This window comes from Benincasa hispida, chromosome 1 (assembly GCF_027475165.1).
Source record: "Benincasa hispida cultivar pf3 chromosome 1, pf3_genome.v1.1, whole genome shotgun sequence".
Lineage (NCBI taxonomy): Eukaryota > Viridiplantae > Streptophyta > Magnoliopsida > Cucurbitales > Cucurbitaceae > Benincasa > Benincasa hispida.
Window position 1 is genome coordinate 54,696,657 of NC_143478.1, and position 24,511 is coordinate 54,721,167.

Consider the following 24,511-nt stretch of genomic DNA (forward strand, 5'->3'; position numbering starts at 1 on the left):
GATTTCGATGAATATTTCTAGAAAAATTATAAAAACATAAAATTCAAGAAAATAAATTTTAAACTATTTTAGACAAGTGTTATATTATTTATATCAATTTTATATTAATGATATTTTGTTATTTATTTCTTATGTTTTGTAATTTTTTCTATGATACGAGAGAAATTATGATTCATCCTTCGTGGCGATCAATGTTGAATCTATAGAAACCTAAAATGTCAACATGTGGGAGAAAATTATGTAACTCATGCATTGTGGTCATCCAATAAAACTACCCTAATTTCAACCGTCCACTCAAAAAAAAAAAAAAAAAAGACAACTATTTATCCAACTTTATAATTGTTGCCCAAATCTCTCTCTCCTTCTCTCTCCCTCTATTTAATCCAAACTGAAAAACAGTCTTCCCCATCAAACTCACTACAAAGCCAAACACAAAAAAAAAGCCCAATAAATTAAAATTAAAATTAAAAATTTCCTTTCCTCCGCCGTCCTCACACGGTGGCCGCCCGTCGCCATGGCAAACTCTCAGATCTACTTCACACTCACCACCCTTGTCCTCCTTGTAGCCATCATTTTTCCCACTCACGCCCACGAAGACGCCGCCGCAGGCGATAGAATCTCCGCCCTTCCCGGGCAGCCGGAGGTGTCTTTCGAGCAGTTCTCCGGCTACGTCACCGTGAACCGGGCCGCCGGTCGAGCCCTCTTCTATTGGCTCACTGAAGCCTCTCTTCAACCCCTCTCCAAGCCCCTCGTCGTTTGGCTCAACGGAGGTCTGTCTCACTCTCACTCACAAATTCCTTTTTAATTTAATTTCCCTCCTACTATTATTTTCATTTTTATCTAATTATTACTAAATTTTCTAATATTTTACCTCCATTCCCGTATAACTCAATTCATTTCGATATATATCTTCTATTAAAACTTTCAAATTTTTATTAATATGATCGAACTATTTGAACTTGTATTATTAACTTCAAAATCCGACATACAATCTCTCACTCCATATATGATCAAAAAAAGAAAAAACAATTAAATGAAAGTCGTCAAGTTACTACAAAATATCACTCATTAAAGCATCGTTTAAGTCTAAAACATTTCTTGCATCTCTAAATTTCTTGCTTTATTATTGTTTTTAAAAAAAACAAGTCAAATTTTGGAAAGAAAAGATAACAAAATTTAACTAAAAATTTAATTATGACAAACACGATAAGAAAATGAGATTAAAACGATTTAATTTTAAAAAATGAAAAACCAAAATTATTATTAAATATTTTAACAACTTTGCATACATATATACTCACATACATGCATAAGTTTCATAAAAGACTGAAATGAAAAATTTGTACCAATTAATTGCCAGTAAAATTGATTTTCTTTAAAAGTAGAACAAACACTTGACAATTACCATTTTTTTCGACAATTTTTTTTTTCATTGAAACGTTTGTACTGTACAATGGCTTTGTTTCTTCTCTCTCCTCCCTATCTTTTAATTGTATATATAAAAAGATTTTATTTTTTTTAAAAAAAATGGGATTTTAATTTGAATGGAGGGCTAAGAGTGAGGAGAAATTAAAAAAAAAAAAAAAAAAAAAAGAGGTGGCACTGTTACATCGGCTGGTTTTGAGTAACATGATTTTCAATTGTCTTTTTCCTCAAACAACTATTACCATTTTATCCATTTTTATTGTTTCTTTAATATATATATATATTTATATATTTTAAGGTTGAAAAGTTAATATTTACTTCTATATTTTTTGTGTACCCAAAATGAATCGTTTATAATTTTTCTTGAAGGTTAGATTGCAAGTAGTTTAATTTCTCAACTTTAGTATTTTTGTATATATTTGATTTTAGAATTTTTAAAAGTATCTAATAAATCTTCAAATTTTTTATTTTGTATCTAGTGTCTCCTTAAATTAAAATTTTTTTAAAGTTGATTGATCTATTAACTACAAGTATAAATTTTATATCTAATGAGATTTTAAACTTTCAAATTTTTGTCTAGTAAATCAATCAACTTTCTTTTTAAAAAATTTTAAGTTAAAAAAAAATAAAACCCTGTTTGGTAACCATTTTATTTTTTGTTTTTTTTTTTTTTAAATTTGCATCTTCTTAAATACAATGGTTGAATTTTAACCAAATTCCAAAAAAAAAAAAAGTTTTTAAAAGCTATTTTTTAAAGTTTTTTAAATAATTAATAAAAAGTAGATAACAAAGAAATAAATTTGTAAATTAGAAATAGTATATATAAACTTAATTTTCAAAAACTAAATCGCTACCAGACGAGTCCTAAATGGGTAGTTTTGTAAGTTCAAGGATCAAAAAGATAAATTTCATTTAATATAAAGGGTAGAAACTAGATAGATCGTATTTTTTGTTTTTTAAAAGAATTTAAATCCAATTAAGAAATTATAATAAATTTAAAAGTTTAAAAACTAAATTGACAGTATAATATTTATTTTTCTCTGTTTCAATAAACCCCATTAATTAACAATTCTAAAAAGAAGGGGAAAAGAAAAGAATGCATTAATTAACATTGGCTTGCTCCAACTTGTGAATTTAATTTTGGGTTGCCGACATCATATATAATAATATTGATGAGAGGGGAAGAAAAAAAAAGAAGAAGAAGAAATTCTTGGAACTGTGTAAAAACTTTAATGGGTTGCCTTGAAAATGAGAGGATTTTATTAAAGATTTTTTTGTAGGTATAGTTATTTTTATTCACAGCGTTTTGCAGTGAAAGGACAAGCCACAGTCAATAACTCCCCCATGGTTTTATTTATGACCAATAATAATAATAATAATAATAATAATAATAATAATAATAATAAAAAATAGAGGGAGAAGGGGCCCTTAAAAAAAAAAACCAAAGAGATATCAAACACTTCACTGCCCTACTGTCTGCCTTGGAATGATGATCCAACCACTAATAGGCTGTACAAGGCAAGGCAATACCAAATACAAATATCACACCTACAATATAAAATAATATTACTTTTTTTTTTCTTTTAAATAATATCTTTTGACCACCTTAAATACTATAAATTTTTTTCTAAATTGACTTACTATTTATTTAAGGTGGTACAAATAATTAAAAAAATGTTTGAGAAAATGAGTTCTAATTATCGTGGTTTTCTATTTAGGGGGGTTTAGGACATTACATTAGTTATTATAGTTAATAGTTGTTATAATATGTGAGTTCTAATAGTTTGCGGTTGAGATGTAAACTATTTTAGTCTAGGTTTGATAATCTGTGTTGGATAGAAAATGATAATAAAATAAAAAAGAAAGGATGAGTAGTAAATTGTAAATAATGTAACAAAGAGTGATTTGAAATAGTAATATTATTGTTAGTTGTATGTTATAATAGTTAAAAATACCAACTATTATAACTGGAGTCTTTAACATGGAGTGAGCTATACTCCATCCACTTGAAGTCGGGGTCCAGACGACTCTTTATAGTTTAATATCTTACTAGTTTTTTTTTACGATGAAATGTTGTAAAGTCATACGATTGTCCTATTAAATTAGTAGAGTCGGATAAATTGATTTTTAAATTTTATTAATACTCTTATGGCTGTTAAACTTGCTTAATTGTTAGTTTAAAACTATAATATTTTGTTATATTTTTTTTCAATTTAACAATATGTGAGATGAATATGGTTAACTTTTAACTCTTTTATTAAGAATATTAATCAAGTCTATGTTGAAATTATGTAGTTATAGTATTAAACACAAACACATGTTGCTCCGATGGATACAAAATGCATGAAGATGCAACAAGAAACACAAAGTAAAAAGAACCTTCCAAAAAGAAGGAAAAAAAACATACATTGAGAAAAAAAAAAAAAAAAAAGACAAAAGTGACTTAACATAAAATGGTAAAAAAGGTAAAAACTTCTCGTCAGTTAAAATCGTTTAAAAAAATTTAACAAAATATATTCGAAACAACTATTTTCAAAAGTCGTCACAAATTCACTTTAAAACAGAAATAATAGCGATGAATATAGAAAACATTTTTTTTTCTTTCATCTATATATGAATCTCTCTCTGTGAGACGTGTGTGAGAAAAAGAGTGTTAGCGAAGTGAAACTTTTTTTAAGACTACGAGAAAGTTGATACTTCTTCTCGTGCTTCAACATTTATAAACAACGACATAAGATTAGTAGATATGATGTGAATATTAAGAGATGTTTTTAGTACAAAGAGGGTGAAGGAGGGCCTCCTAATAATGAATATAAAAGGACAGAGGCAGCTGCCAATTTAATTTATATTGTGTTAGGTCATATTGTCAGCTATGTATTGGGAGCAAACCATCAATGCCATTGTCTATACCCTATAATATCTTTGCTTCTTTCTCATTAACTTTCAAACTTTTTTTTTTTTTTTTTTTTAATGTGATCCTTTTTAACTTTTAAATAAATTTTATTTTGATTTATATAATTTTAAAATAAAAGTAATTATTTCGATCTTTATATTTATTTTATTTTAAATAAATTAATGATATAATTTAAGTATATGTACTAAACATGTTAATATGACCATGATTTCCAAGTCATATAGATCAGAGACTTACATTTGACCATTAAATATTAGATGGAAAGATATTATATTAATGACCAAAATGATTTCTTTTTTAAGTTTAGGGACTAAAATAGACATTTTGAAAGTTTATGGACTAAAATGGAACAAACTTAGAAGTTTATAGACCGAAATGAAATAAATTTTAAAGCATTGGGATCAAAGTGGTATTTAAACTTTTTTTTTATGTATATTTAACTCTCTTTTTATACCATCACTCCATTCTATTCTTCTTTTATTTCTTCTATATAATTAGATAGATTTTTTAGAGTTCCACAATACATATGATGAGAGATTCAAACTTCAAAATTGATAGTTGATTAGATAGATTATGGATATAATTTTTTTTTTTTTTTTTTTTTTTTTTTTAAATTTGAGGGAGAGGAATCCAACTTATATTAATCCTATGATGTTTTTGACAATACTAAACTCACATTTTCATATGAAAGGTATTTTTTTTTTCTTCTTTTGAATAAATAATATATTTGGAATGAAATAGTTTTGAATAAGAATGAAAACTTCAAATCAACTCATTTCATTCATTACTAATTACATAACTAGAACAATATGAAAATGACTTTTCATTGTTCTCTCCCTTTCTAACCAACTAAAAAATGATTTTTTTTTTTTTTAAAAGGTAACTTTTTTTTAATGCAAGGGAAAACAATGAATCCATAGAGTAGTAAAGAGCAAAAGTTAATATTTGCTTCATTATGCAACATGGTCTTGATATTGTGTGAAGCAAGATTTTAATGATGAGCCAATTTTTGAAAAGAAGCACAATTTCCCATTTTAAAAATATATTTTTCGTCCCTATATTTTGTATTTTTTATTCTGTCCTTCGAATATTAAAATATTACAAATTTAGTTCTTAAATTTTGAGTTTAGTTTCAATTTAATCTCTAAGTTTAAAAATGTTTCAATTTTATCCTTGAGATTTGAGTTTTATTTCAATTTGGTCTCTAACTTTTGAGATTTTACAATTTTAACTTCAATTTTTCATTAAATGTTCACTCCCAATCATTAATGCCAATATCTCTTAATTAATTTAAAATAACCATGAAGTAAAATTTTAAATGTGATAAAAAATAGTGAAACTTAATTAATTATAATTATGTTAATTATTTAAAATTTATTAACATAACTTATCACATAAAGGTAGAAAATTAATATTTAATGAAAAATCGAAGTTAAAAGTGAAAATCTTGAAATCTAGGAACCAAATTCAAACAAAACTTAAATGTCAAGGTAAAATTATAAAATTTTAAAATTTAGAGAATAAATTAAAACCAAACTCAAAATTTAAAAACTAAATGTATAACATTTTGAAATTTAGAAATCAAATAGAAACTAGATCCAAAAAATAGAGACATATATTTTTCCGAATTATTATTGTTATGTATTTGATTGAATTTAATTTGTTAGGTCCCGGTTGCTCCTCCATAGCTTATGGAGCTTCGGAAGAGATTGGTCCCTTTAGAATCAACAAGACGGCCTCCGGCTTAGTACCCAACAAGTTTTCTTGGAACTCCCTCGCCAACCTCCTCTTCCTCGAAACTCCTGCCGGCGTCGGGTTCTCGTACACCAATTGCTCCTCCGACCTACTCGACACCGGTGACCGTCGTACTGGTATCCTACTTTTCTCTTCTCCTTACTTTTCGTGTGTAAATTTGTTGAATGTGGTCATAACCAAGATTTTAAAATTTCTATTTACCTTAACGAGATTGAATCGGTATTTCCATTATATCATATAAAAATTATAAAAATATGATAAAATATCTCATACTTATCGATATTTTCATTTATATCAACATTTCAGACTTTGTTTATAAACTTTTGAATATAATATCTTGTGAAACTAATTGATCATTGCATAATTTTAAATACAAAAATTAATGTGGATTTTATTTAATTTTATATAAATTTATGATTGTCTAATATATATATTTTGATCTGTGCAAAACTTTGAATTAAGAATGCATAATTGAATTAGGTTTATCTTGGCATAATTAACTAATATATTGATTCACTATAATCAACTATATATGTATTAGTTTAGAAAAAAAAAAAAAACATTTTTTTGGCTGTATAATATATTTTTATCTTAATAATCGGTTTTTTTCCTGAAAATTTAATAATATTACTACTTACTAATGTTCAAGTAAAAATAGATATGTTTTTTTCCTTAACTTACCAGTTTAATCTTGAATTTGAATTTATATTAGGTTTTTTAACTTAAAAGTGTTTAATATATCTTTAGTTTTTCAATTTTGAGATGTAAATGATCTTATTAAATATAAATATGATTTTATGTATACAAATCATGAATTAAAAAATCTAAAAATTAAAACCCTGTTTCATAATCATTAATCATTTGATTTTTGAAAATTAAACTTATTTTTAAGAACTGAAGATAAAAATCTAAATGGTTATCAAATAGAGCCTACATTAATACTCTTTGAAAAATTCAAAGACCATAGTAACAACATTCAAAATTTAAAATCTAAATTTGTAAAAAAAAAAAAAAAAGAAAAAGAAAAAAGAAAAAAAATTCATAAACGAGTTTAAGTAATAAGCAAGAAGATCTAAATCATAATGAACTTAAATCAGATCTTTAGTCTTTTAAGTACCATTGTCCTAGGTCAATTCTATAACAAAGATAAATAGTTTCTACATAATATAGACGTTTGATAACATTTTTGAAACTCATATGATAATCCATCTACAGGTTTGAAAATTTAGGTGCAGGTTAAATTGCACAAAGCTAATTACCCAATAAAAGAGTAAAATTGTCATGTGACAACACTTTTTCAAAAGATAGAATATTAAATTATTATTATTATTATTACTTACTATCTTATACAAAGGGATGTATGATATAAGTGTAGCATAATAATTGTCCATTTCTTTAAGTCTCAAAAAAGGATTATTTTTTATTATTATTGTTTGTTGTTGTTAAAAGGGGAATTTGTAATTATATATTATTTTATAACCAAAATCTTAACCGAATTGAACCAATTTTATTTCTGAAATGAAATGATTTATTATTTTTGTTTTATTTTTTTAAAAAGAAGTTAAATGATTCAATTGTTACTTCACCTTAAATTTCATAAAAAACAGAAACATTAGCTCCTGTTTGGTAATTATTAATTTTTTTATTTTTATTTTTAAAAATTAAATTTACATCATCCATATTTTTTACCATGATTTATATCATTGTTAAGTACAATGGTTGAATTGTTAACCAAATTTCAAAATAAAAACAATTTTTAAAGTTCTCAAAATTTAGCTTTATTTTTTAAATCTAATAAATAACAAAAGAAAAATTTTGAAGGAACATAATATCTATAAACTTAATTTTTAAAAATAAAAATAAAAAATAAAATGGTTATAAATGATTATTATATTTTCAAATAGTTGACCACCTTTTCGATAATTCCGTGTGAGCGTTAGTCGTGACAGTCACGATCACCCTTGACAAAGTGGAATCATTTTGAAAGAATAAAAGTAGTCAAAGATAATTTACAACTAGGATTGAGCGGGTGCATCACAATAAAATGTGCTCAACCGCAGTAGATTATGGCCTTGATTATGCAATTGTACACAGGTGGTTTTGATGGTTCCTTGTCCAATCAACTACTGCCCCTTTGTACCTTTATTTCATAACATTTTCTTTGAATTTCATTTTGTTATTCTAGGGTTAATCGGAGAAATAAGGATGTTTTAGAAGTTAATTGAGTAAAAATGATTATTTTGGAACTATTTAGGAAAATGAGGATATTTTTTTGTCCTTATTTGAATATGTGTCTTGAAGAGACACATTCAACATTATTTTATTAATTTTTTGTTGAATGTGTCTATTCAAGAAAAACGTGTCTCTTCAAGAGATGCATTCAATAATTAAATAAAAAGAAAAGAAAAAAAAAAGATGAATGCATCTCCTCAATAGACGCATTCAATAAAATGTGTCTGTTCAACGGACGCATTTAATAATATTTAGTCAAAGTGCATGGATGCATTTAATAATATTTGGTCAAAGTGCATTTTTTTATTTGAATAAAAATTTTGATTATGAGTACAGTTTTCTTTATTCATGATCATAATACGATCCTCTATTACGCCTAGATCGATTATGTTGACTCACATAGTGTCCACGATTGCCACGACCTCTTACACTTGATGGTTGGCCCTCATCTGTAAAGTGTATACCCTCACCATGATGTCGGTATGTCATATATTGATCATGGACATCTGGACGGACACGTGAAGTTTTCCTTTCTTCCATACTAAGTGTACTAAGGGTTGTTGGAAAAATTCAAATTTAAGGGAGATGACATCATGAAACTACGTGTAAGATGATCGAATGGGTTTGTTGGATATTCATTCTGAAAATTAGGTCGAATAGGAATATCCTGATGTCTTGCTGGATCACCTTGTTCTTCCATCGGATCATCGACGGCACTTGATATATAGAGGTGAGTCTACGCAAGGCCCTTATATCAGATAATGTCATATTTGGTAAACCGGCCTGAAAAAGAATTGAATAACAAGTTAATGACTTTAAAAATTGTTTTGGTATGCAATTATACAATAAAAGACGAAATCCAATAACTAAATCGCATCACAAGCCCGATTGGGACAATTCTGTCTATTATGTCCTTCTTGTCTGCAAATTGTACAATGTGTCTTATAACGTTCCCTCCAATCCATCTTGTTTTGCATGGGAGAAGTACACGGTCTACCAACTTTTCTAACTCGTGATTCGTCTGGATAAATAGTGGGGAAGTTAGGATCAGACCAATGTTTTTTTTATCGGGATGGGCTCAAATTGAGGTGAATAACAGGCCAGATAAATTGGAATTTTGTAATAATCTTTAATGTATACCCTTCATAAAGTGTATATCCTCACCATGATGTCGATATGTCACATACTGATTATGGACATCTAGACAGACATGTGAAGTTTGCCCTTCTTCCATACCTAGTGTACTAAGGGTTGTTGAAAAAAATTCAAATGTTGAAGGAGATGACATCATGGAACTACGTGTAAAATGATCGAATGAGGTTGCTAGATATTCATTTTGAACATTAGGTCGAATAGGATTATCCTGATGTCTTGTTGGATCACCTTGTTCTTCCATTGGAACATCACCATCGAAATATCACACTCGATATATAGAGGTGAGTCTACATAAGGCCCTTATAGCAGATAATGTCATATTTGGTAAATTGGCTTGAAAAAGAATTGAATAACAAGATAATGACTTTAAAAATTGTTTTGGTATGCAATTAAACAATAAAAGACGAAATCCAATGACTAAATTGCATCGCAAGCCCGATTGGGACAATTCTGTCTCTTATGTCCTTCTTGTCTGCAAATTGTACAATGTGTCTTCTAACGTTCCCTCCAATCCATCTTGTTTTGCATGCGAGAAGTACACGATCTGCCAACTTTTCTAACTCGTGATCCGTTTGGATAAATAGTGGGGAAGTTAGGATCAGGCCAACATTTTTTATTGGGATGGGCTCAAACTAAGGTGAATAACAAGCCACGTAAGTGAGAATTTTATAATAATCTTTAATGTAGTACAAGGAGTCTAACCTAATGGTCTTACATGCAGCCATAGCGTGAGAACATGAGATTCCATAATTTGGCCACTTATTACATGTGTATGTTCTTTCATTTAACTTATTCAGTGTGTGGTTCCACCCTTCAGTGTTATTTGATTGATTGATGTGGTGACATCACACAACCCTGTTCGATTGTCAAATATGTTAACTGTATATTTAGTGGCACATTGTTCCCAATGAGTTAATTTCTTAGCTGCATACCTATGCATATACGACAATTACTTAGAATACCTCCATAGTTAGTATGAATATGTGGGATAACTAAGATGTGAATAATTTACCTTGTGAAACACTCTATAGATTCAAGAGTAGTCTCTATTTTTACATGACGGGCATTGAAATAAGCGATAGTTCCGTAGAATGTTGCTTGGACTAGTGCTGTAGTGAGTAGTTTTCTAGCTCCTTTCAGAACAACATTTGTACTTTCGATTATGTTCGTGATTAGACATCCATAACGATGACCACCATCATGTGACTATGTCCACTGCTTAGGATCTATGGAAGTAAAAAATCATAAGCAATTAGGATTTGTTGTTTGAAGTTCGGCCATACAGTCATTAAACTTTCAACCTTGAAATTTCGATCCTGCATTAGATACCAAGCTTTGCAATATACTATTCTTATATTTGTCGTTAAAATTACTCGCCACATGTCACAAGTAAAATCTATGGTTTACTCCTGCCCAGTTGTTGTTAAGGTTTCTCACGATAGATATAATGTCTTTGTGTCTATCTGAAATTAGACACATTCCTTCCCTTCCATGCACCACATGATCCCATAAATTTTTAAAAAACCAACCCCATGAGTCTGCACTTTCCTTCGGTACAATAGCGTATGCAATTGGATAGACGTAACCATTTGCATCGACTGAGGTAGCTATCAATAATGTTCCTTCATACTTTTCGTACAAATGGGTTTCATCAATTTGAAGAAGCGGTTTGCAGTACTTGAAACTCTCAATAACAGGTCTAGATGACCAAATCATGCTATTGAACATGACAATCCTATCATCACAATCCACCTCATTTAGCCTCCGATGGATAATTGTATCGGGATTTGTGATTTATAAAATATTCATCCATTTAGGCAGCAAATTATAAGATTTGATTCAATCTCCAAATATCTTAATGTTTTCCTTCTTCTGTCCCTCACTTTCCAATAACTAACAGAATAGCCATATTTTTTCAAGATAATATCTTGTAATGTTTTGACATCAACAAACGGATTTTTTAAAATACGATGCTTACCTCAGTCGCAATTAGATTTGAGTCCAATTGATTGTGATCCCGACTTAGTCTTACATACACACAGGAATGAAAGCCATTATACTAGGTAATTTCAAATTTGTCGTGTCTTTTACGGCAGACAACACGAAGTCTCCACGTGCAATAGTTGTCATATCCTTTACACCTAACATCCCATACTATTTTCTTCGACTCAATAACTTCAAAATTTTGATGTCAAATGATTAAATAACTCTACGCTGCATTTCTTTAAATCCAATTTCGAATTGAATACCATCCCCTTAAGCAAGGAATCAGAATCTATATTATTGTCTCCCTCCGTTGTTGGATCGGGTACAATGTTCACGTCGTTCAGGTCTATTTTAGTAAATGTTTCAGAAACTTCGTGAATACCATAAAATTCACCAGGTACTTGATCTAGATAGATATCATCATTGTCTATTTCAACTTCTTTGTCGTTTATGGCAATAGTTGGATCATAAGGCTCATCCTTTACATTATGCCTTTCCAACTCAATGGTAGTTTCAATTTCTCTCGTTGAAGTTGGACTTGGGACATTGGGTTGGGATATACACAGTTCAACTGTATTTGGAGGGTATGGAGCATTGCTCAACATAAACCATACATCAACTTCACTTCATAATGAGATAGGAATATAGAAAGTAGATCTCACTACATAACTGCCATATCTAAATATTACCTCTACCCCATCATCTCTATCTACGGATATTGCATTACGTAATCCGTCGATTAATGTGTTGATGTCAACTTGACGATACATGTTTATACGAAGAGATGGTTGCTTATTATATTGTAGACCGTTTGGTCCATTAACAATGTTTCCATGCATATAACATAGAAACCCCACAATGTCCATTGTAGTTTGACCAATGCAATCTGATATTTATCATAGACTATGTAAGTATATATTAAGAAGAAAAATATCCAAATTTAATATTCAGTCTATGTTAGAATGTCCAAATTTAGTATCTTCATGCTTAATATATCATTATAAACTAGATATAGAATTTTTATGGAATGAAGACTTATTTAGGTTTATAGTTAAAATTGATGAACTAAAAAAACTTATGATTTAAACTAATATATCATAATAAACAACTTATGGTTTAAATTAATATATCGTAATAAATCCAAGATTTTATTATACTCCAAATGAAATTTTAATTTGAACATTTAAAACATTTAATAGTTTTTATTTGAATGTTTAATTAGGTCAATTATATTAAAAAAAAACATTTAACTTTTTTTGTTGTATTCATTTCAAACATTTAAACCTAAATTCACAATCAATTCATTTGTTAAAAAAATGTTCGAACAATGGGTTGAAAATGGAAAGTTTGTGTTATTAAATTATTGTTCAATTCTTAACAAAAAAAAAAAAAAAAATTTGCTTAATTAACATATTTGGACACCGATTTGATGATATTCTCCTTTCTTATTTTTGGTTGTGGGTTTCCTATTTTTATAAAAGAACATTTTTTTAAAATAATATCCACCTTAATAATAATAAAAAAATGAGTACAAAATCATGGAAAACCTGAATTTTCTATTAAATAACGAAAATATATTAATATGAAAGAGAGTAAATTAAAATTACTTTTTAAGCGAATCATGTTTCATGTATCATAAAATTTTCTTATATGGACATGCATTCTCATTTTGGAAATCAATTATAAACATTATCTTATATAGAGATAATAATAACGATAATGACTAAATAAACTAATGATTAAATAAATCGTAAACATAATAATAATAACAACAATAACATTCAAACATTCGATATTCAATACATCATTTTAAATAAAAGTAAATAACTATATACATAACCTTCGAATGATCGATTGTAGAATTTTTCTATAATATCCACAGTAGACAAAATTAAAAAAATAATATAAAATTATGAGAAACTTAATTTTCTATTAAATGACCAAAATATGACTTACTAAAAGACAAACGTTGTACCTTACAAGAAAAAAGCCTTTGAATGATCTTTTGTAGAATTTTTCTCCGAAACAATATCTATTGTAAACAAAATAATAATAAAAAGAATCAATACAAAGTCATGAGAAACTAAATATTTCATTAAATAACAAAAATATATCTACTTACCAAAAAATGTTGCACTAAAATAAAATAATAATATGAACATGTGAGGAAGATGGTAGAAATTGAGATGACTATCAAATTTGGAGGAGGAATATGAAAAAGATGTTAAAAGGAGGAAGGTGAAAGAAGGTTGTTTGTGGACAAATTCGTTACAGTCAATGAGATTCCGATGCATTTGCATGCATCTTTTGAACATACGCATTCAGACGGATTTGATATTCCATCTTTTTTTTTTTTTAATTTAATTATTTGAATGCATCTCTTCAAATAATTAAAATAATGTTGAAAGCGTCTCTTCAAGATACACATCCAAATAAGGACAAAAAATTACTCCATTTTCCTTAAATAGTTTCAAAACAACCCCTTTTACCAACTACTTCATCCCTTTTTTTTTTTTTTAATTTCCATAACATCCCTACTTCTCCAATTAACCCATTATTCTATCACCAAAAATTACAACCTCCCATTTTTAATATATTTTCTAACTTAAATATAAATTATATTTTGATTGGATAGAGTATAATTTACTACTTGTGGTCTTCAGATTTTGAAAACACTCATAAAAATTAATGACAAACCATAGACTATTTTCTTGTGCTTATATTCACAGTTTTTTGAAAACTGCCATTGCACTGTGGGAAGCACTCAGTATACTTTCCTTTGGAAGCTAAAGTAATCACTCTGCTTTTTGCTCCAAACTGACTTGTTGAATTATATGTACCTGGATGGATGGACGGACTTGTGACTGATCATAAACACTGTTTCAGCGAAGGACTCTTTGGAATTCCTTGTTCGATGGCTCGACCGTTTCCCCCGGTATAAAACCCGTGATGTTTTTCTAACAGGAGAAAGCTATGCTGGTCACTATGTTCCCCAGCTTGCCAGAGAAATCTTGGCCTACAATGCAAAGTCCTCCCACCCCATCCATCTCAAGGGAATCATGGTAACTTTCTCTCCTTGCCTTTTGTGTTGTTGTCCTTTCCTCTTGTCTTGTTGCTTCAATCATCATTCACTTTGTATCCGCTACAATGTAAAGACGTCCACATGTGCATCATTGTATAACTCGGTTAAAAGCGGAGAGAATCTTAACTTGACATAGAAGATTTATACTAATTAGGCGTCATGAATGCTATTGGATTTTGAATGGGGTAAGTGAATGAAATGTAGGTGGGCAACGCAGTAACAGACAACTACTATGATAACTTAGGGACGGTAACTTACTGGTGGAGCCACGCCATGATCTCGGATAAGACGTACCATGAGCTTATTAACACCTGTGATTTTAGTCGACAAAAGGAATCGAATGAATGTGAGTCCTTGTACACCTATGCTATGGATAAAGAGTTTGGTAATATTGATCAGTACAACATTTATGCACCTCCTTGCAACAACTCGGATGGTAGCCTTGCAACCCGCCAGAGTACTATGCGACTGCCTCACCGTCCTCACCGGGTATTTTTCTTTGTTTATATTGTAAAACAAAAATCATCTAGCAATGACAGAAAGATGGTGTTCATGAGAGCTATGAAAAAGAGATCAAGTCATTAATGTTGCTTTCATAAACTACCAGGCATTCAGGCAAATGGCGGGCTACGATCCTTGTACCGAGAAATATGCAGAAATATACTACAATCGACCAGATGTACAAAAAGCTCTTCATGCCAACATAACAAAAATTCCATACAGATGGACTGCTTGCAGGTAAATCCATGTTGCATCGTCAACTTCTTCCTTTAAAACTAAAGAGTGTATTATGGAGAGAAAGAAAGGTGACAGTTTATATATGCCCATGAGTATCTTTCTTGACATAAAAGAACAACATTTTCCTTTCATGCAGCGAACTTTTGAACCGAAATTGGAACGACACCGATGTATCAATACTTCCAATTTACAGGGAGTTGATATCAAGTGGCATGAGAGTTTGGGTTTTCAGGTCAGTAGTCACTTTCTACATGTTTGTGCCCATCTTTCTTTGATACTAAAGATTCGGGTCAATTTATGCACTTGGCTAATCTCACATAATAACAGTCTTATCCCATAATATTTAGTTTCCAGAAAGCTTGTAAGATTTCAATATTCTAGATAGAAGATACTATGTGTTCGAACCAGCACCCATAAAGTTTTATGTTAAATGATTGATACCCATCAATAAATCATGGTAATAAAGCCAAAAAAGTATCTTCCATTTCTTTGGGGCATTTTATCAAACACCTGACGATCAACATTGTGGGAAATGATTTTCAGTGGAGATGTGGACTCAGTGGTGCCTGTAACAGCAACAAGATATTCCATTTCACAGCTAAAATTAACAACAAAAGTTCCATGGTATCCATGGTATGTCAAAAACCAGGTCAGTTTCATGATTTCATCTCATTGCATGGAACTTCAATATGAAGAACAAAATACCCAAATTCAGAATCAAAATCTCTATGATAATGAGCAACTAATTTGAATGGAAAATAATGTGGAATGTATTTTGGTTTTGATGAAGGTGGGAGGTTGGACAGAGGTATATGAAGGGCTTACCTTTGCAACAGTGAGAGGAGCAGGGCATGAAGTTCCATTGTTCAAACCAAGAGCTGCTCTTCAGCTTTTCAAATCATTCCTCAAAGGGGAACCCTTACCAAAATCTTGAAACCCCATTTTCAATTTTTCTATTTAGAACAAAGAAATTGCTTTATTCTTTGAAACTGTTAGCAAGTTTGGGGATTGGGGGGGGGGGGGGGGGGGGGGGGGGGGGGGGGGAAGGATAGGAGAAATTTAAGTGAATAGTAGAAAAGAGGCATAGTTGAATGAAAGAAGGGATTATTATGTAATTGTGCATTTCTTTTACGCCATTATTCTAAATGTGACAAATGGCCATTGGGTAAGCTTAACACTTGAATCTGTGAATGCGTGTGTTTTTTTTCTCTCAGCTAAAAACTTTGTATTTGTGTAAAAATATCTTGAAAAATTATTTCAAATGATAATACTGTTGAAAATATTTACAAGATATAGTAAAATTTTAGAACTATCAATAATAAACGTTGATAGACATTGATACTTCTAAAATTTTGTTATATTTTATAAATATTTTGGTTTATTTTTCTATATTTAAAAACAGCCAAAATATATTTCAAACTTTAAAAGTTTTTTTAAGAATATTCTTAAACTTTTAAAAATAGTTTAAAAGTATATTTTGAAGTTAATTTTGGATTGAAACTGTTAGTGTATTTTAAAAATACTCTTCAACTTTAAAAATTTTTGAAAATGCCCAAAAGTAAAAAAAAAAAAAAAAATCCTTTAGGTTAATATATGAATAAAAATGGTTAATATTTCGTTATAAAAATAAACTTTTAAATGTTGTATCTTACTTAAAAAAAAATGGTTAAAAATTATAATATTTGTCATTTGTTTATCTCATTAAAAAGAAAAGGAAAAAAAAGAAGTTGCCCCTTTCAGTAGATTATAACAAAAAGAAAAATAATAATAGAAGTATCAAGGGGACTTTAAAACTTAAATGTTTTAACTAGGTTGTATGTTAGTAATTGAGTACGTTAATAGCCAAATACGTCTTTTTTGTATTTGACTATTTATAATTTTGGTAAGTTTTAAGAGAGATTTTGATTGACATTTTATGAGATTTTATGTTAACTTGAAGTTTTGGTTTATATTTTATTGTGAGAAAATTAGTGTATGAATTAGAGAAATGGGAGAAAAATGAGAGCATCTATGAAAAAAAAAATGATATCTATAAAATTTATTTTAAATTGATTTTTTTTAACAAAAAAAAAAGCTTCAAATAAATTGATCACCATACTAACGATAGAACATTTAATTTTTTTTTTTTTTTTTTTTTTTTTTGCAAGGCTAAGAGTATTAATACAACCTTTTAAAGTTTCATGATATTTTTCAAAAGAATATTAACAATTTGTGTTCATATACTAACAATAAATATATTTCTTTTAAGTTTAAAGGATTTTTGAAACTTTTGAAAATTTAGAGATATTTTTGGTTTTTAGTTTTTAGTCTTTGATAATTGTGCTTGTTTCACACAATATCTTCATCATAGTTTTCATCTTTTCTATAAAATTATAGAATTTCGTTGGAATAAATGGTATGTGACCATTCATCAAGGGTTGCATCATTTCAATATCATAAGTTGTGTTCGTTCATTGAGGGATGCATCTTTTCAATAAATAACCAAATTGAAGAAAAGACTTATTATAATTTTGAGATATGACAAATGGACGTCAAGACTGCCTTTCTGAATGGAAATCTTGAGAAGACCATTTATATGGTGCAATCCGAGGGATTCATAGCCCAAGGTCAAGAGCAAAAGGTTTGCAAACTAAATTGGTCCATTTATGGGCTAAAACAGGCGCCTCGATCTTGGAACATTCGGTTTGATACTGCAATCAAATCGTATGGCTTTGACCAAAATGTTGATGAGCCTTATGTCTACAGAAAATTATCAACAATTCAGTAGTTTTCCTAGTGTTTTATGTAGACGATATCCTACTCATTGCGAATGATGTAAGAATACTGACTACAGTTAAGAATTGGCTAGCGAACTAATTCCAAATGAAATATTTGGGAGAGGCTAAGTTTGTTCTTGCTAAACAGATCTTTTGGGATCGGAATAACAAAGTGCTAGCGTTATCTTAGGCATTGTACATTAATAAGATGTTTCTCAAGTACTCGATGTAGAACTCCAAAATGGGCCTACTGCCTTTCAAGCATAGAGTTACACTGTTTAAGGAAATATGTCCTAAGATGCCTCAAGAGGTTGAGGAGATGAAATGGGTCCCAAATGCATCTACTGTTGGCAGTTTGATGTATGTGATGCTCTGTACTAGACTAGACATCTGCTATGCTGTAGGAATAGTTAGTAGGTATCAGTCTAATTCAGGATAGGGTCACTGGATCGCAGTCAAGAACATCCTCAAGTATCTTCGGAGAACGAGGGACTACATGCTCGTGTATGGAACTAGGGATTTGATCCTTACTGGATACACGAATTCTGACTTTCAAACTGATAAGGATTCTCGAAAATCCACTTCAGGACCAGTTTTTACTCTTAATAGAGGAGCAGTAGTGTGGTGAAGCATTAAGAGGGGTGCATCGTCGACTCTACAATGGAGACCGAGTATGTAGTGGCTTGTGAAGCTGCTAAGAAGGCCGTTTGGCTCAATAAGTTCCTCCTGACTGATCTTGAAGTTGTTAAAGACATGTATAGGCCCATCACCCTCTATTGTGAAAATAATGGTGCTGTGGCGAACTCCAGGGAGCCCAGAAGTCACAAACGCGGTAAACATATAGAGCGGAAGTATCATCTCATCTGCGAGATATTGCATCGAGGGGATGTGATAGTCACGAAGATCGCTTCGGAGCACAACGTTCTTGACCCGTTTATGAAGGCTCTTACGGCTACAGTTTTTTAGGGTGACCTTTAGAACATGGGTCTACAAGACCGCACACGGCTGGACTAGGGCAAGTGGGAGATTTATTTACTGGGCCTAGTGCCCTAGTTTATTGTTTTGTACTAGTTGTTTGTACACCCTACTTAGTTTAGAACAAGTGGGAGATTTTTAGGGTTGATGCCCTAAACTCTTGTTGGGTTCTGTAGTTTGTAAACGTTGTATTGAACAAATGCTTGTGATGTAATAATATATGATATTTTCTTCATTGTTGTTTATGAAACATTGGATGTTTTAATTGCTTTACCACAAACCAATAAACTAAGATCCCTGATTATCGTTGTAACTTAAGCATGTATGTGGAGACATATAGGTGGATCATGTCTTAAGTAATAACCAAAATGGTCTGTAGTATATGGATATAGGAGGGAAACCTTATCCTGGTAACGCTACGGATGCGGCCCACTTTTTAGATTAGTTACAAGTTTTGTGACTTGCTACAGATGGTCTGATCCTGATCATTCATATAGAGACATGCAAGCGGGGGTGTCTTATACAAAGGAGTTTGTATAAGACTGGACCATGAAGTGTTATAGTCTCGTTATATAACACCTTTCATGATAGAGACTTTACTTCACTAGGATGATATAGGTAATATGACCTTAATCCTGAGTGAGTTGGGAACTCCTGCCTTTGAGGACGGTCCTTTGATTTTCATGGATGCGAGTGGCCAGATTGTCGACTCAAACCTACCATTTTGGGGATTCGTCTGACTAAGGAGTTGGGAACTCAGCTAAACAAGATGGAATTCACTTCTTCCCCAAAGTGGGGGTAAGTAGATAGACTACTCCCTTAAGGACTAATTCCGATGTGGCGCTACACACCTTCTCGTGGCCCGAGAAGTGTCCACACATAGTAGGACTATGTTGTATTGTTCATTAGAGGGATCAATGGTACTTAAGAAGTTAGATGTAACTACAGGGGTAAAACGGTAAATTGGCCCAGCTGTACTTATGAGCATCTGTGAAGGGTTATCGTACTATATATTGGTTAAATTCGATGGACAGATAAATATATCTGTGGTGAGAAGAGTGCAGCTATCGATCTTTAATGGAATGTCTGGCAGTTAACGGATGATGGATCTTATGGCTAAAGAGTTTAATTAGTTATTCACGTACCGTTGAAGCTTCGAGTCATAGGTCCATAAGGTCCCCTTGGTAGCTCAATGGATTCAAGTTGATAATAAGTTTTTTCAGGTCAGTTTGAAGTATTCAAATTGATAAGAGGGAGTTCGATTATATATGATATGATTGAACTGGTCAATTACATATGATATGGTTGACATGATTTATGAGATACATTAATTGGAGAAAAAAGATATAAATATGATTTATATCTAGTGGAGGAGAAAAGAACTATGGTTTATATGTTGCATATGATGTGATATTAAATTATAGGTTATAAATATAATATGATTATATTTATTTCTAATCAAACAATTATAAGATAATTGCTGGTGGTTTTTTCTCCGTAATCAAATGAGATAGTGGGAGGTTGCAATTTATTTTCATAACTGAAGGATAAAATGAAAATGGTTTTAATTTTGCAAAGAGATAAGATATTCGCTCCTCGATTTAGTACACTACCCATCGTCTAGTAAACGAGAGCCTACACGATAGCTTAAGTTGTCCTAAACGATTGTGTATACGTGCGAATTACCTAAATGATCACGTAGACTTTTCTAAACAATCGCGTGCCCGAGCAATTTTACTAAACGATTGTCTAAACGATCATGCCCTTTTCACTAAACGATCGTGCACCTTTTGCTAAACGATCAAGCACTCTTGTATACGATAGACTTCAGATATCTCTCACTTGCTTGGTCATGGTAAACGATCGTTCCTTCCTCTTTCCCTCTACCAAATGCAACAGAGCCCACACCTCCTGGATTCTCACTTCGAGATTACAGAGGTTTTCGAGTGGTTGTGTCCTTCTTGCTGCCTGCTCGTGAGAAGTCTATTCGTTGGTAGACGATAGAAAAATTTGGTGGACGATAGACTTGACAATCCCAGCGACAGCGAAAGTTGCTGACTTGACGAGAGCGAGATTTAAATTGAAGAAGAGTTCTTCAACTGGTATGTCTCTCGTTCCCTTGCATTTAAGTTTGAAAAGCTTGTCGTAATGTATTGTTAAATGCATAACTTGTTTGTTGGATTGTGAATGCGATATTTCTGTCACAATGAATTTTGAACGATCTTGCTTCCGCTCATAGAGACTCTTTGATAAGAGTTCCTTCATCTAAAACCCTTTCATTAGCATGTTTAATTTATAAATAAATGCATATCTTGTTTTTTGTTTACTGTAAAATTTATATTCTATGAAAAATGGATTTTGGTCGATCCGCTTCCGCTCAAGGTTCTCTTCTCATAGAGTTCTAATTCCAAAATCCATTCTTTTACTGAATTGTCTTTACAGTAATGGTGGGTTTTATTTTCTTTATTTTGTTTTATGTGATGAATGTTTGTGAATGTGACTTTGTTGATGGATGTTTTCGGGATAGAACTATCTATTTTAAGACTTTCTTTGTTTACAAATTTGGTTTGTAAAGGCCCTTGCATTTTTGGGCATTAATCTTGCGATAGAGTCTATAATTCGTAAGTTTGAGTCACTTGTGCTATTCCGGGAAGCTTAAAAGAAGGGTTGTAGAGCACTGTTTCGATGGAGAAGACGAAGCAGTTATACGAGATCGTGTAGCTCTTGCTACACGATTATGTAGCGTTTGCTAAATGATCATGTAGACTTTGCTACACAATCGAGTAGCTTTTGCTACAAGATCGTGTAGACTTTGCTACGCGATCATGTAGCTTTTGTTACACAATCACACAATCAATTGCTACACGATCACTGCAAGATGGTTCGTTGAAGAGCGGTTCGGTTTGGGTGGTTCAAGGCCCGGTTCACCTATTTCGAACCGAATGACTAAAGATTATGTAATAGATAACCTTTTATTTTTTTTTTCTTTTAAAGGTCCTATCCTAGTCCATCAACTATTATGTAAATATACATGTGATGTATGTTTTATATTATATGTCATAATGTATGTCATATAGTTTTAAAACCCACCATAGGTTATGCATTTATTTTTATGCATCATTTTATATTATAAATATTATAATATAGGAATATGCATGATTTAAATTACACATAGCATGCTTGCATCATATAGTATAAATGTTATAGTATATGTATGCATGCATTATAGCATATTCATGCATCATTTATATTATAATTGTTATAATATATGGTTGAATGAATGTATGGAAAGTATGTTATAGCATTATTATTCATTACTTAGTTATATAATTGTTATATATTAGTAATGAATGGAGATTTCATGAAGCATGACATTATCTTAGGTTAATTTATAAATATAATAATTAACTGAAGTATGTCAAAAATGCAATAGTTGTTTTTAATTATTTCATTTATTTATAATGGTTATAACTAAATGAAATTAGAATTAAAATCAATAATTAAGAGTTTCATGCAAACCTTAGGCTATAATCATTTTTATTTTTTATTTTTTAAATATGATTGAGATAGACCCAAGATCACATTTCTAATATGATTGGAAATTTAAGTTTAATTTTTTAATCGATTTAATTGGATTAAATTGATTCTTAATAAAATATTAAATATGTAACAAATGTATCTATAAGGGACCTTTTGGCTAAGGTAGGTTCTGGCTAGGCTGGGGTACTTAAGTTGATAGAAACTTGCACTCCTACCTGGGAACCTACCTGGAAAGGTGAATTGGATAGATTTGTTACATGCATGCAAATTTGATTAAAGTTTATTAAAGAGTTTAGTGAGACTTCAATCAAAATTGTTTAATCATCAAAGACAAGAGTTGTTTTTTAGCAGATTAAACAAACGCTTAGATAAAATCAGTAGCCTAATTTTTCCTAAGTAAATTAACCTTAGGTAGAACACTCAATGGGAGGAAAAAAGGGTATGTGATACTTCATTTTAGCCTCTATACGTTTCACCGTATAAGTTCACACCGTGATATCTACACTCGACCTCGAGGCACCATGGGTGTCCCCCTAAGGTGGAATTTGGGTAGGTCAATAACAAGGTGAATAAAGAAAGTGTTTATAGTAATAGGAGTGGGACGTGTGACAACACATCCCTCGATCTCCCTTATTAGGTTAAATAAAGTTTCATGTATCGTCTCATGGCATCGTGGGTGTCCCACTAAAGGATGGATGTATTACATGATGCTTTATTCGATCTCCAGAAATGGACAGGGTTGCTTTAGTTTCATGTCCCAATCGGTTTTTCCCTATGGTTGGCTCATTAGGGCGGAACTCTAGAACCTAAAATGAGGGGTTACACTTATACAGATCTGTTAAGGATGTTAACAAATTCTGAACCAAACAATGGTGACTGTTAGTTATAGTGACAAGATGTTGTTTCTGTCTAATGATTGAGAATGTCTCATTTCAATGAAGGGGTACTGCCTCACTGAAACATCATTGCAAAATAGATGTAACTTAGGGTACGTTAGACTATTTTGCTAAAAACTGATTGGTTTTCTTAAGTGGTTCAATGCAAGTAGACTAAAATAGTTCTTTTTCAGCAAATTCTTTAAATGTCTATCGTTACTTTAAGTTTACTCGTCGTAGATAAGTTAATGGGAGAGAATTACGATAGTTGGAAAAACACAATCAATACTATATTAATCATTGATGATCTTTGATTTGTCCTGATGGAGGATCGCCCTCCCGTTCTAGCTGTCAACGCTCCTTGAAATGTTCGGCTAGCATATGGATGTTGAACACGAGCAAACAAAAAGGACCGAGCATACATATTGGCAAGTCTTAATGAAGTCTTGGCCAAGAAGCATGAGCCCATGCTCACAGCTTGTGAGATCATGGAGTCCCTAAGGGGAATGTTCGGACAACCGTTTGCACAGCTCAGGCATGATGCTCTAAAACACATCTTCAATGCCCGTATGCAAGAAGGGGCATCTGTTTGAGAACATGTTCTCAACATGATGGTCCACTTCAACGTGGCAGAGATGAATGGGTTGAGAATTGATGAAGCAAGTCAGGTTAGCATAGTACTGGAATCTTTACCTGAAAGTTTCCTGCATTTCCGTAGCAATGTTGTTTTGAGCAGGATTGACTACAACCTGACCACTCTGCTCAATGAGCTACAGACCTTCCAATCCTTGTTGAAAAGCAAGGAGAAAAAGGGTGAAGCAAATGTTGCTTCATCTTCTAAAATGTTCCATAAATGTTTAACCTTTAGAACTAAGTCTGTACCTTTTTCCTCTAGCACTAAAAAGTGGAAGAAGAAGAAGGGTGAAAAGGGGAAGGCTAACCCCTTAGTTGCTACTCATAGGGGTAGAAAACCCATCAAGGCTGAAAAAGGAAAAGGCTTCCATTGTAACCAAGATGGTCATTGGAAAAGGAACTGCCCCAAATATTTGGCAGAAAAGAAGAAGGTCAAACAAAGTAA

At 31.2% G+C, this 24,511-nt stretch overlaps 1 protein-coding gene and 1 long non-coding RNA gene across 3 annotated transcripts; one reads left to right on the plus strand and one right to left on the minus strand.

Moving 5' to 3' along the window:
* The first annotated feature begins 330 nt into the window (after positions 1-330).
* Positions 331-16,221, plus strand: SCPL25 (serine carboxypeptidase-like 25). The gene is made up of 8 exons (XM_039045535.2): positions 331-770; positions 6,007-6,210; positions 14,354-14,529; positions 14,754-15,038; positions 15,157-15,287; positions 15,424-15,519; positions 15,831-15,936; positions 16,078-16,221. Exons 1-8 carry the CDS (start codon positions 515-517, stop codon positions 16,219-16,221), a joined length of 1,398 nt encoding a protein of 465 aa, XP_038901463.1. The 5' UTR covers positions 331-514.
* On the minus strand, positions 13,720-16,251 carry LOC120088327 (uncharacterized). 2 transcript variants are annotated; one of them, XR_005484894.2, is made up of 4 exons: positions 16,113-16,251; positions 14,965-15,075; positions 14,808-14,860; positions 13,720-14,609 (listed from the first exon to the last, which is right to left on the minus strand). It is a non-coding gene; the product is annotated as an uncharacterized LOC120088327 (long non-coding RNA). The 2 variants fall into 2 exon arrangements; XR_016527415.1 differs by having other exon boundaries at positions 14,808-15,075.
* Between the last annotated feature and the right edge of the window lie 8,260 nt (positions 16,252-24,511).

Bases quoted from the DNA above. Each gene is read 5' to 3' on its own strand.
- SCPL25 (XM_039045535.2), top strand. From the start codon at position 515: ATGGCAAACTCTCAGATCTACTTCACACTCACCACCCTTGTCCTCCTT. The intron at 771-6,006 runs GTCTGTCTCACT...TTAATTTGTTAG, and splicing joins CGTCGTTTGGCTCAACGGAG to GTCCCGGTTGCTCCTCCATA. The intron at 15,288-15,423 runs GTAAATCCATGT...CCTTTCATGCAG, and splicing joins TACAGATGGACTGCTTGCAG to CGAACTTTTGAACCGAAATT.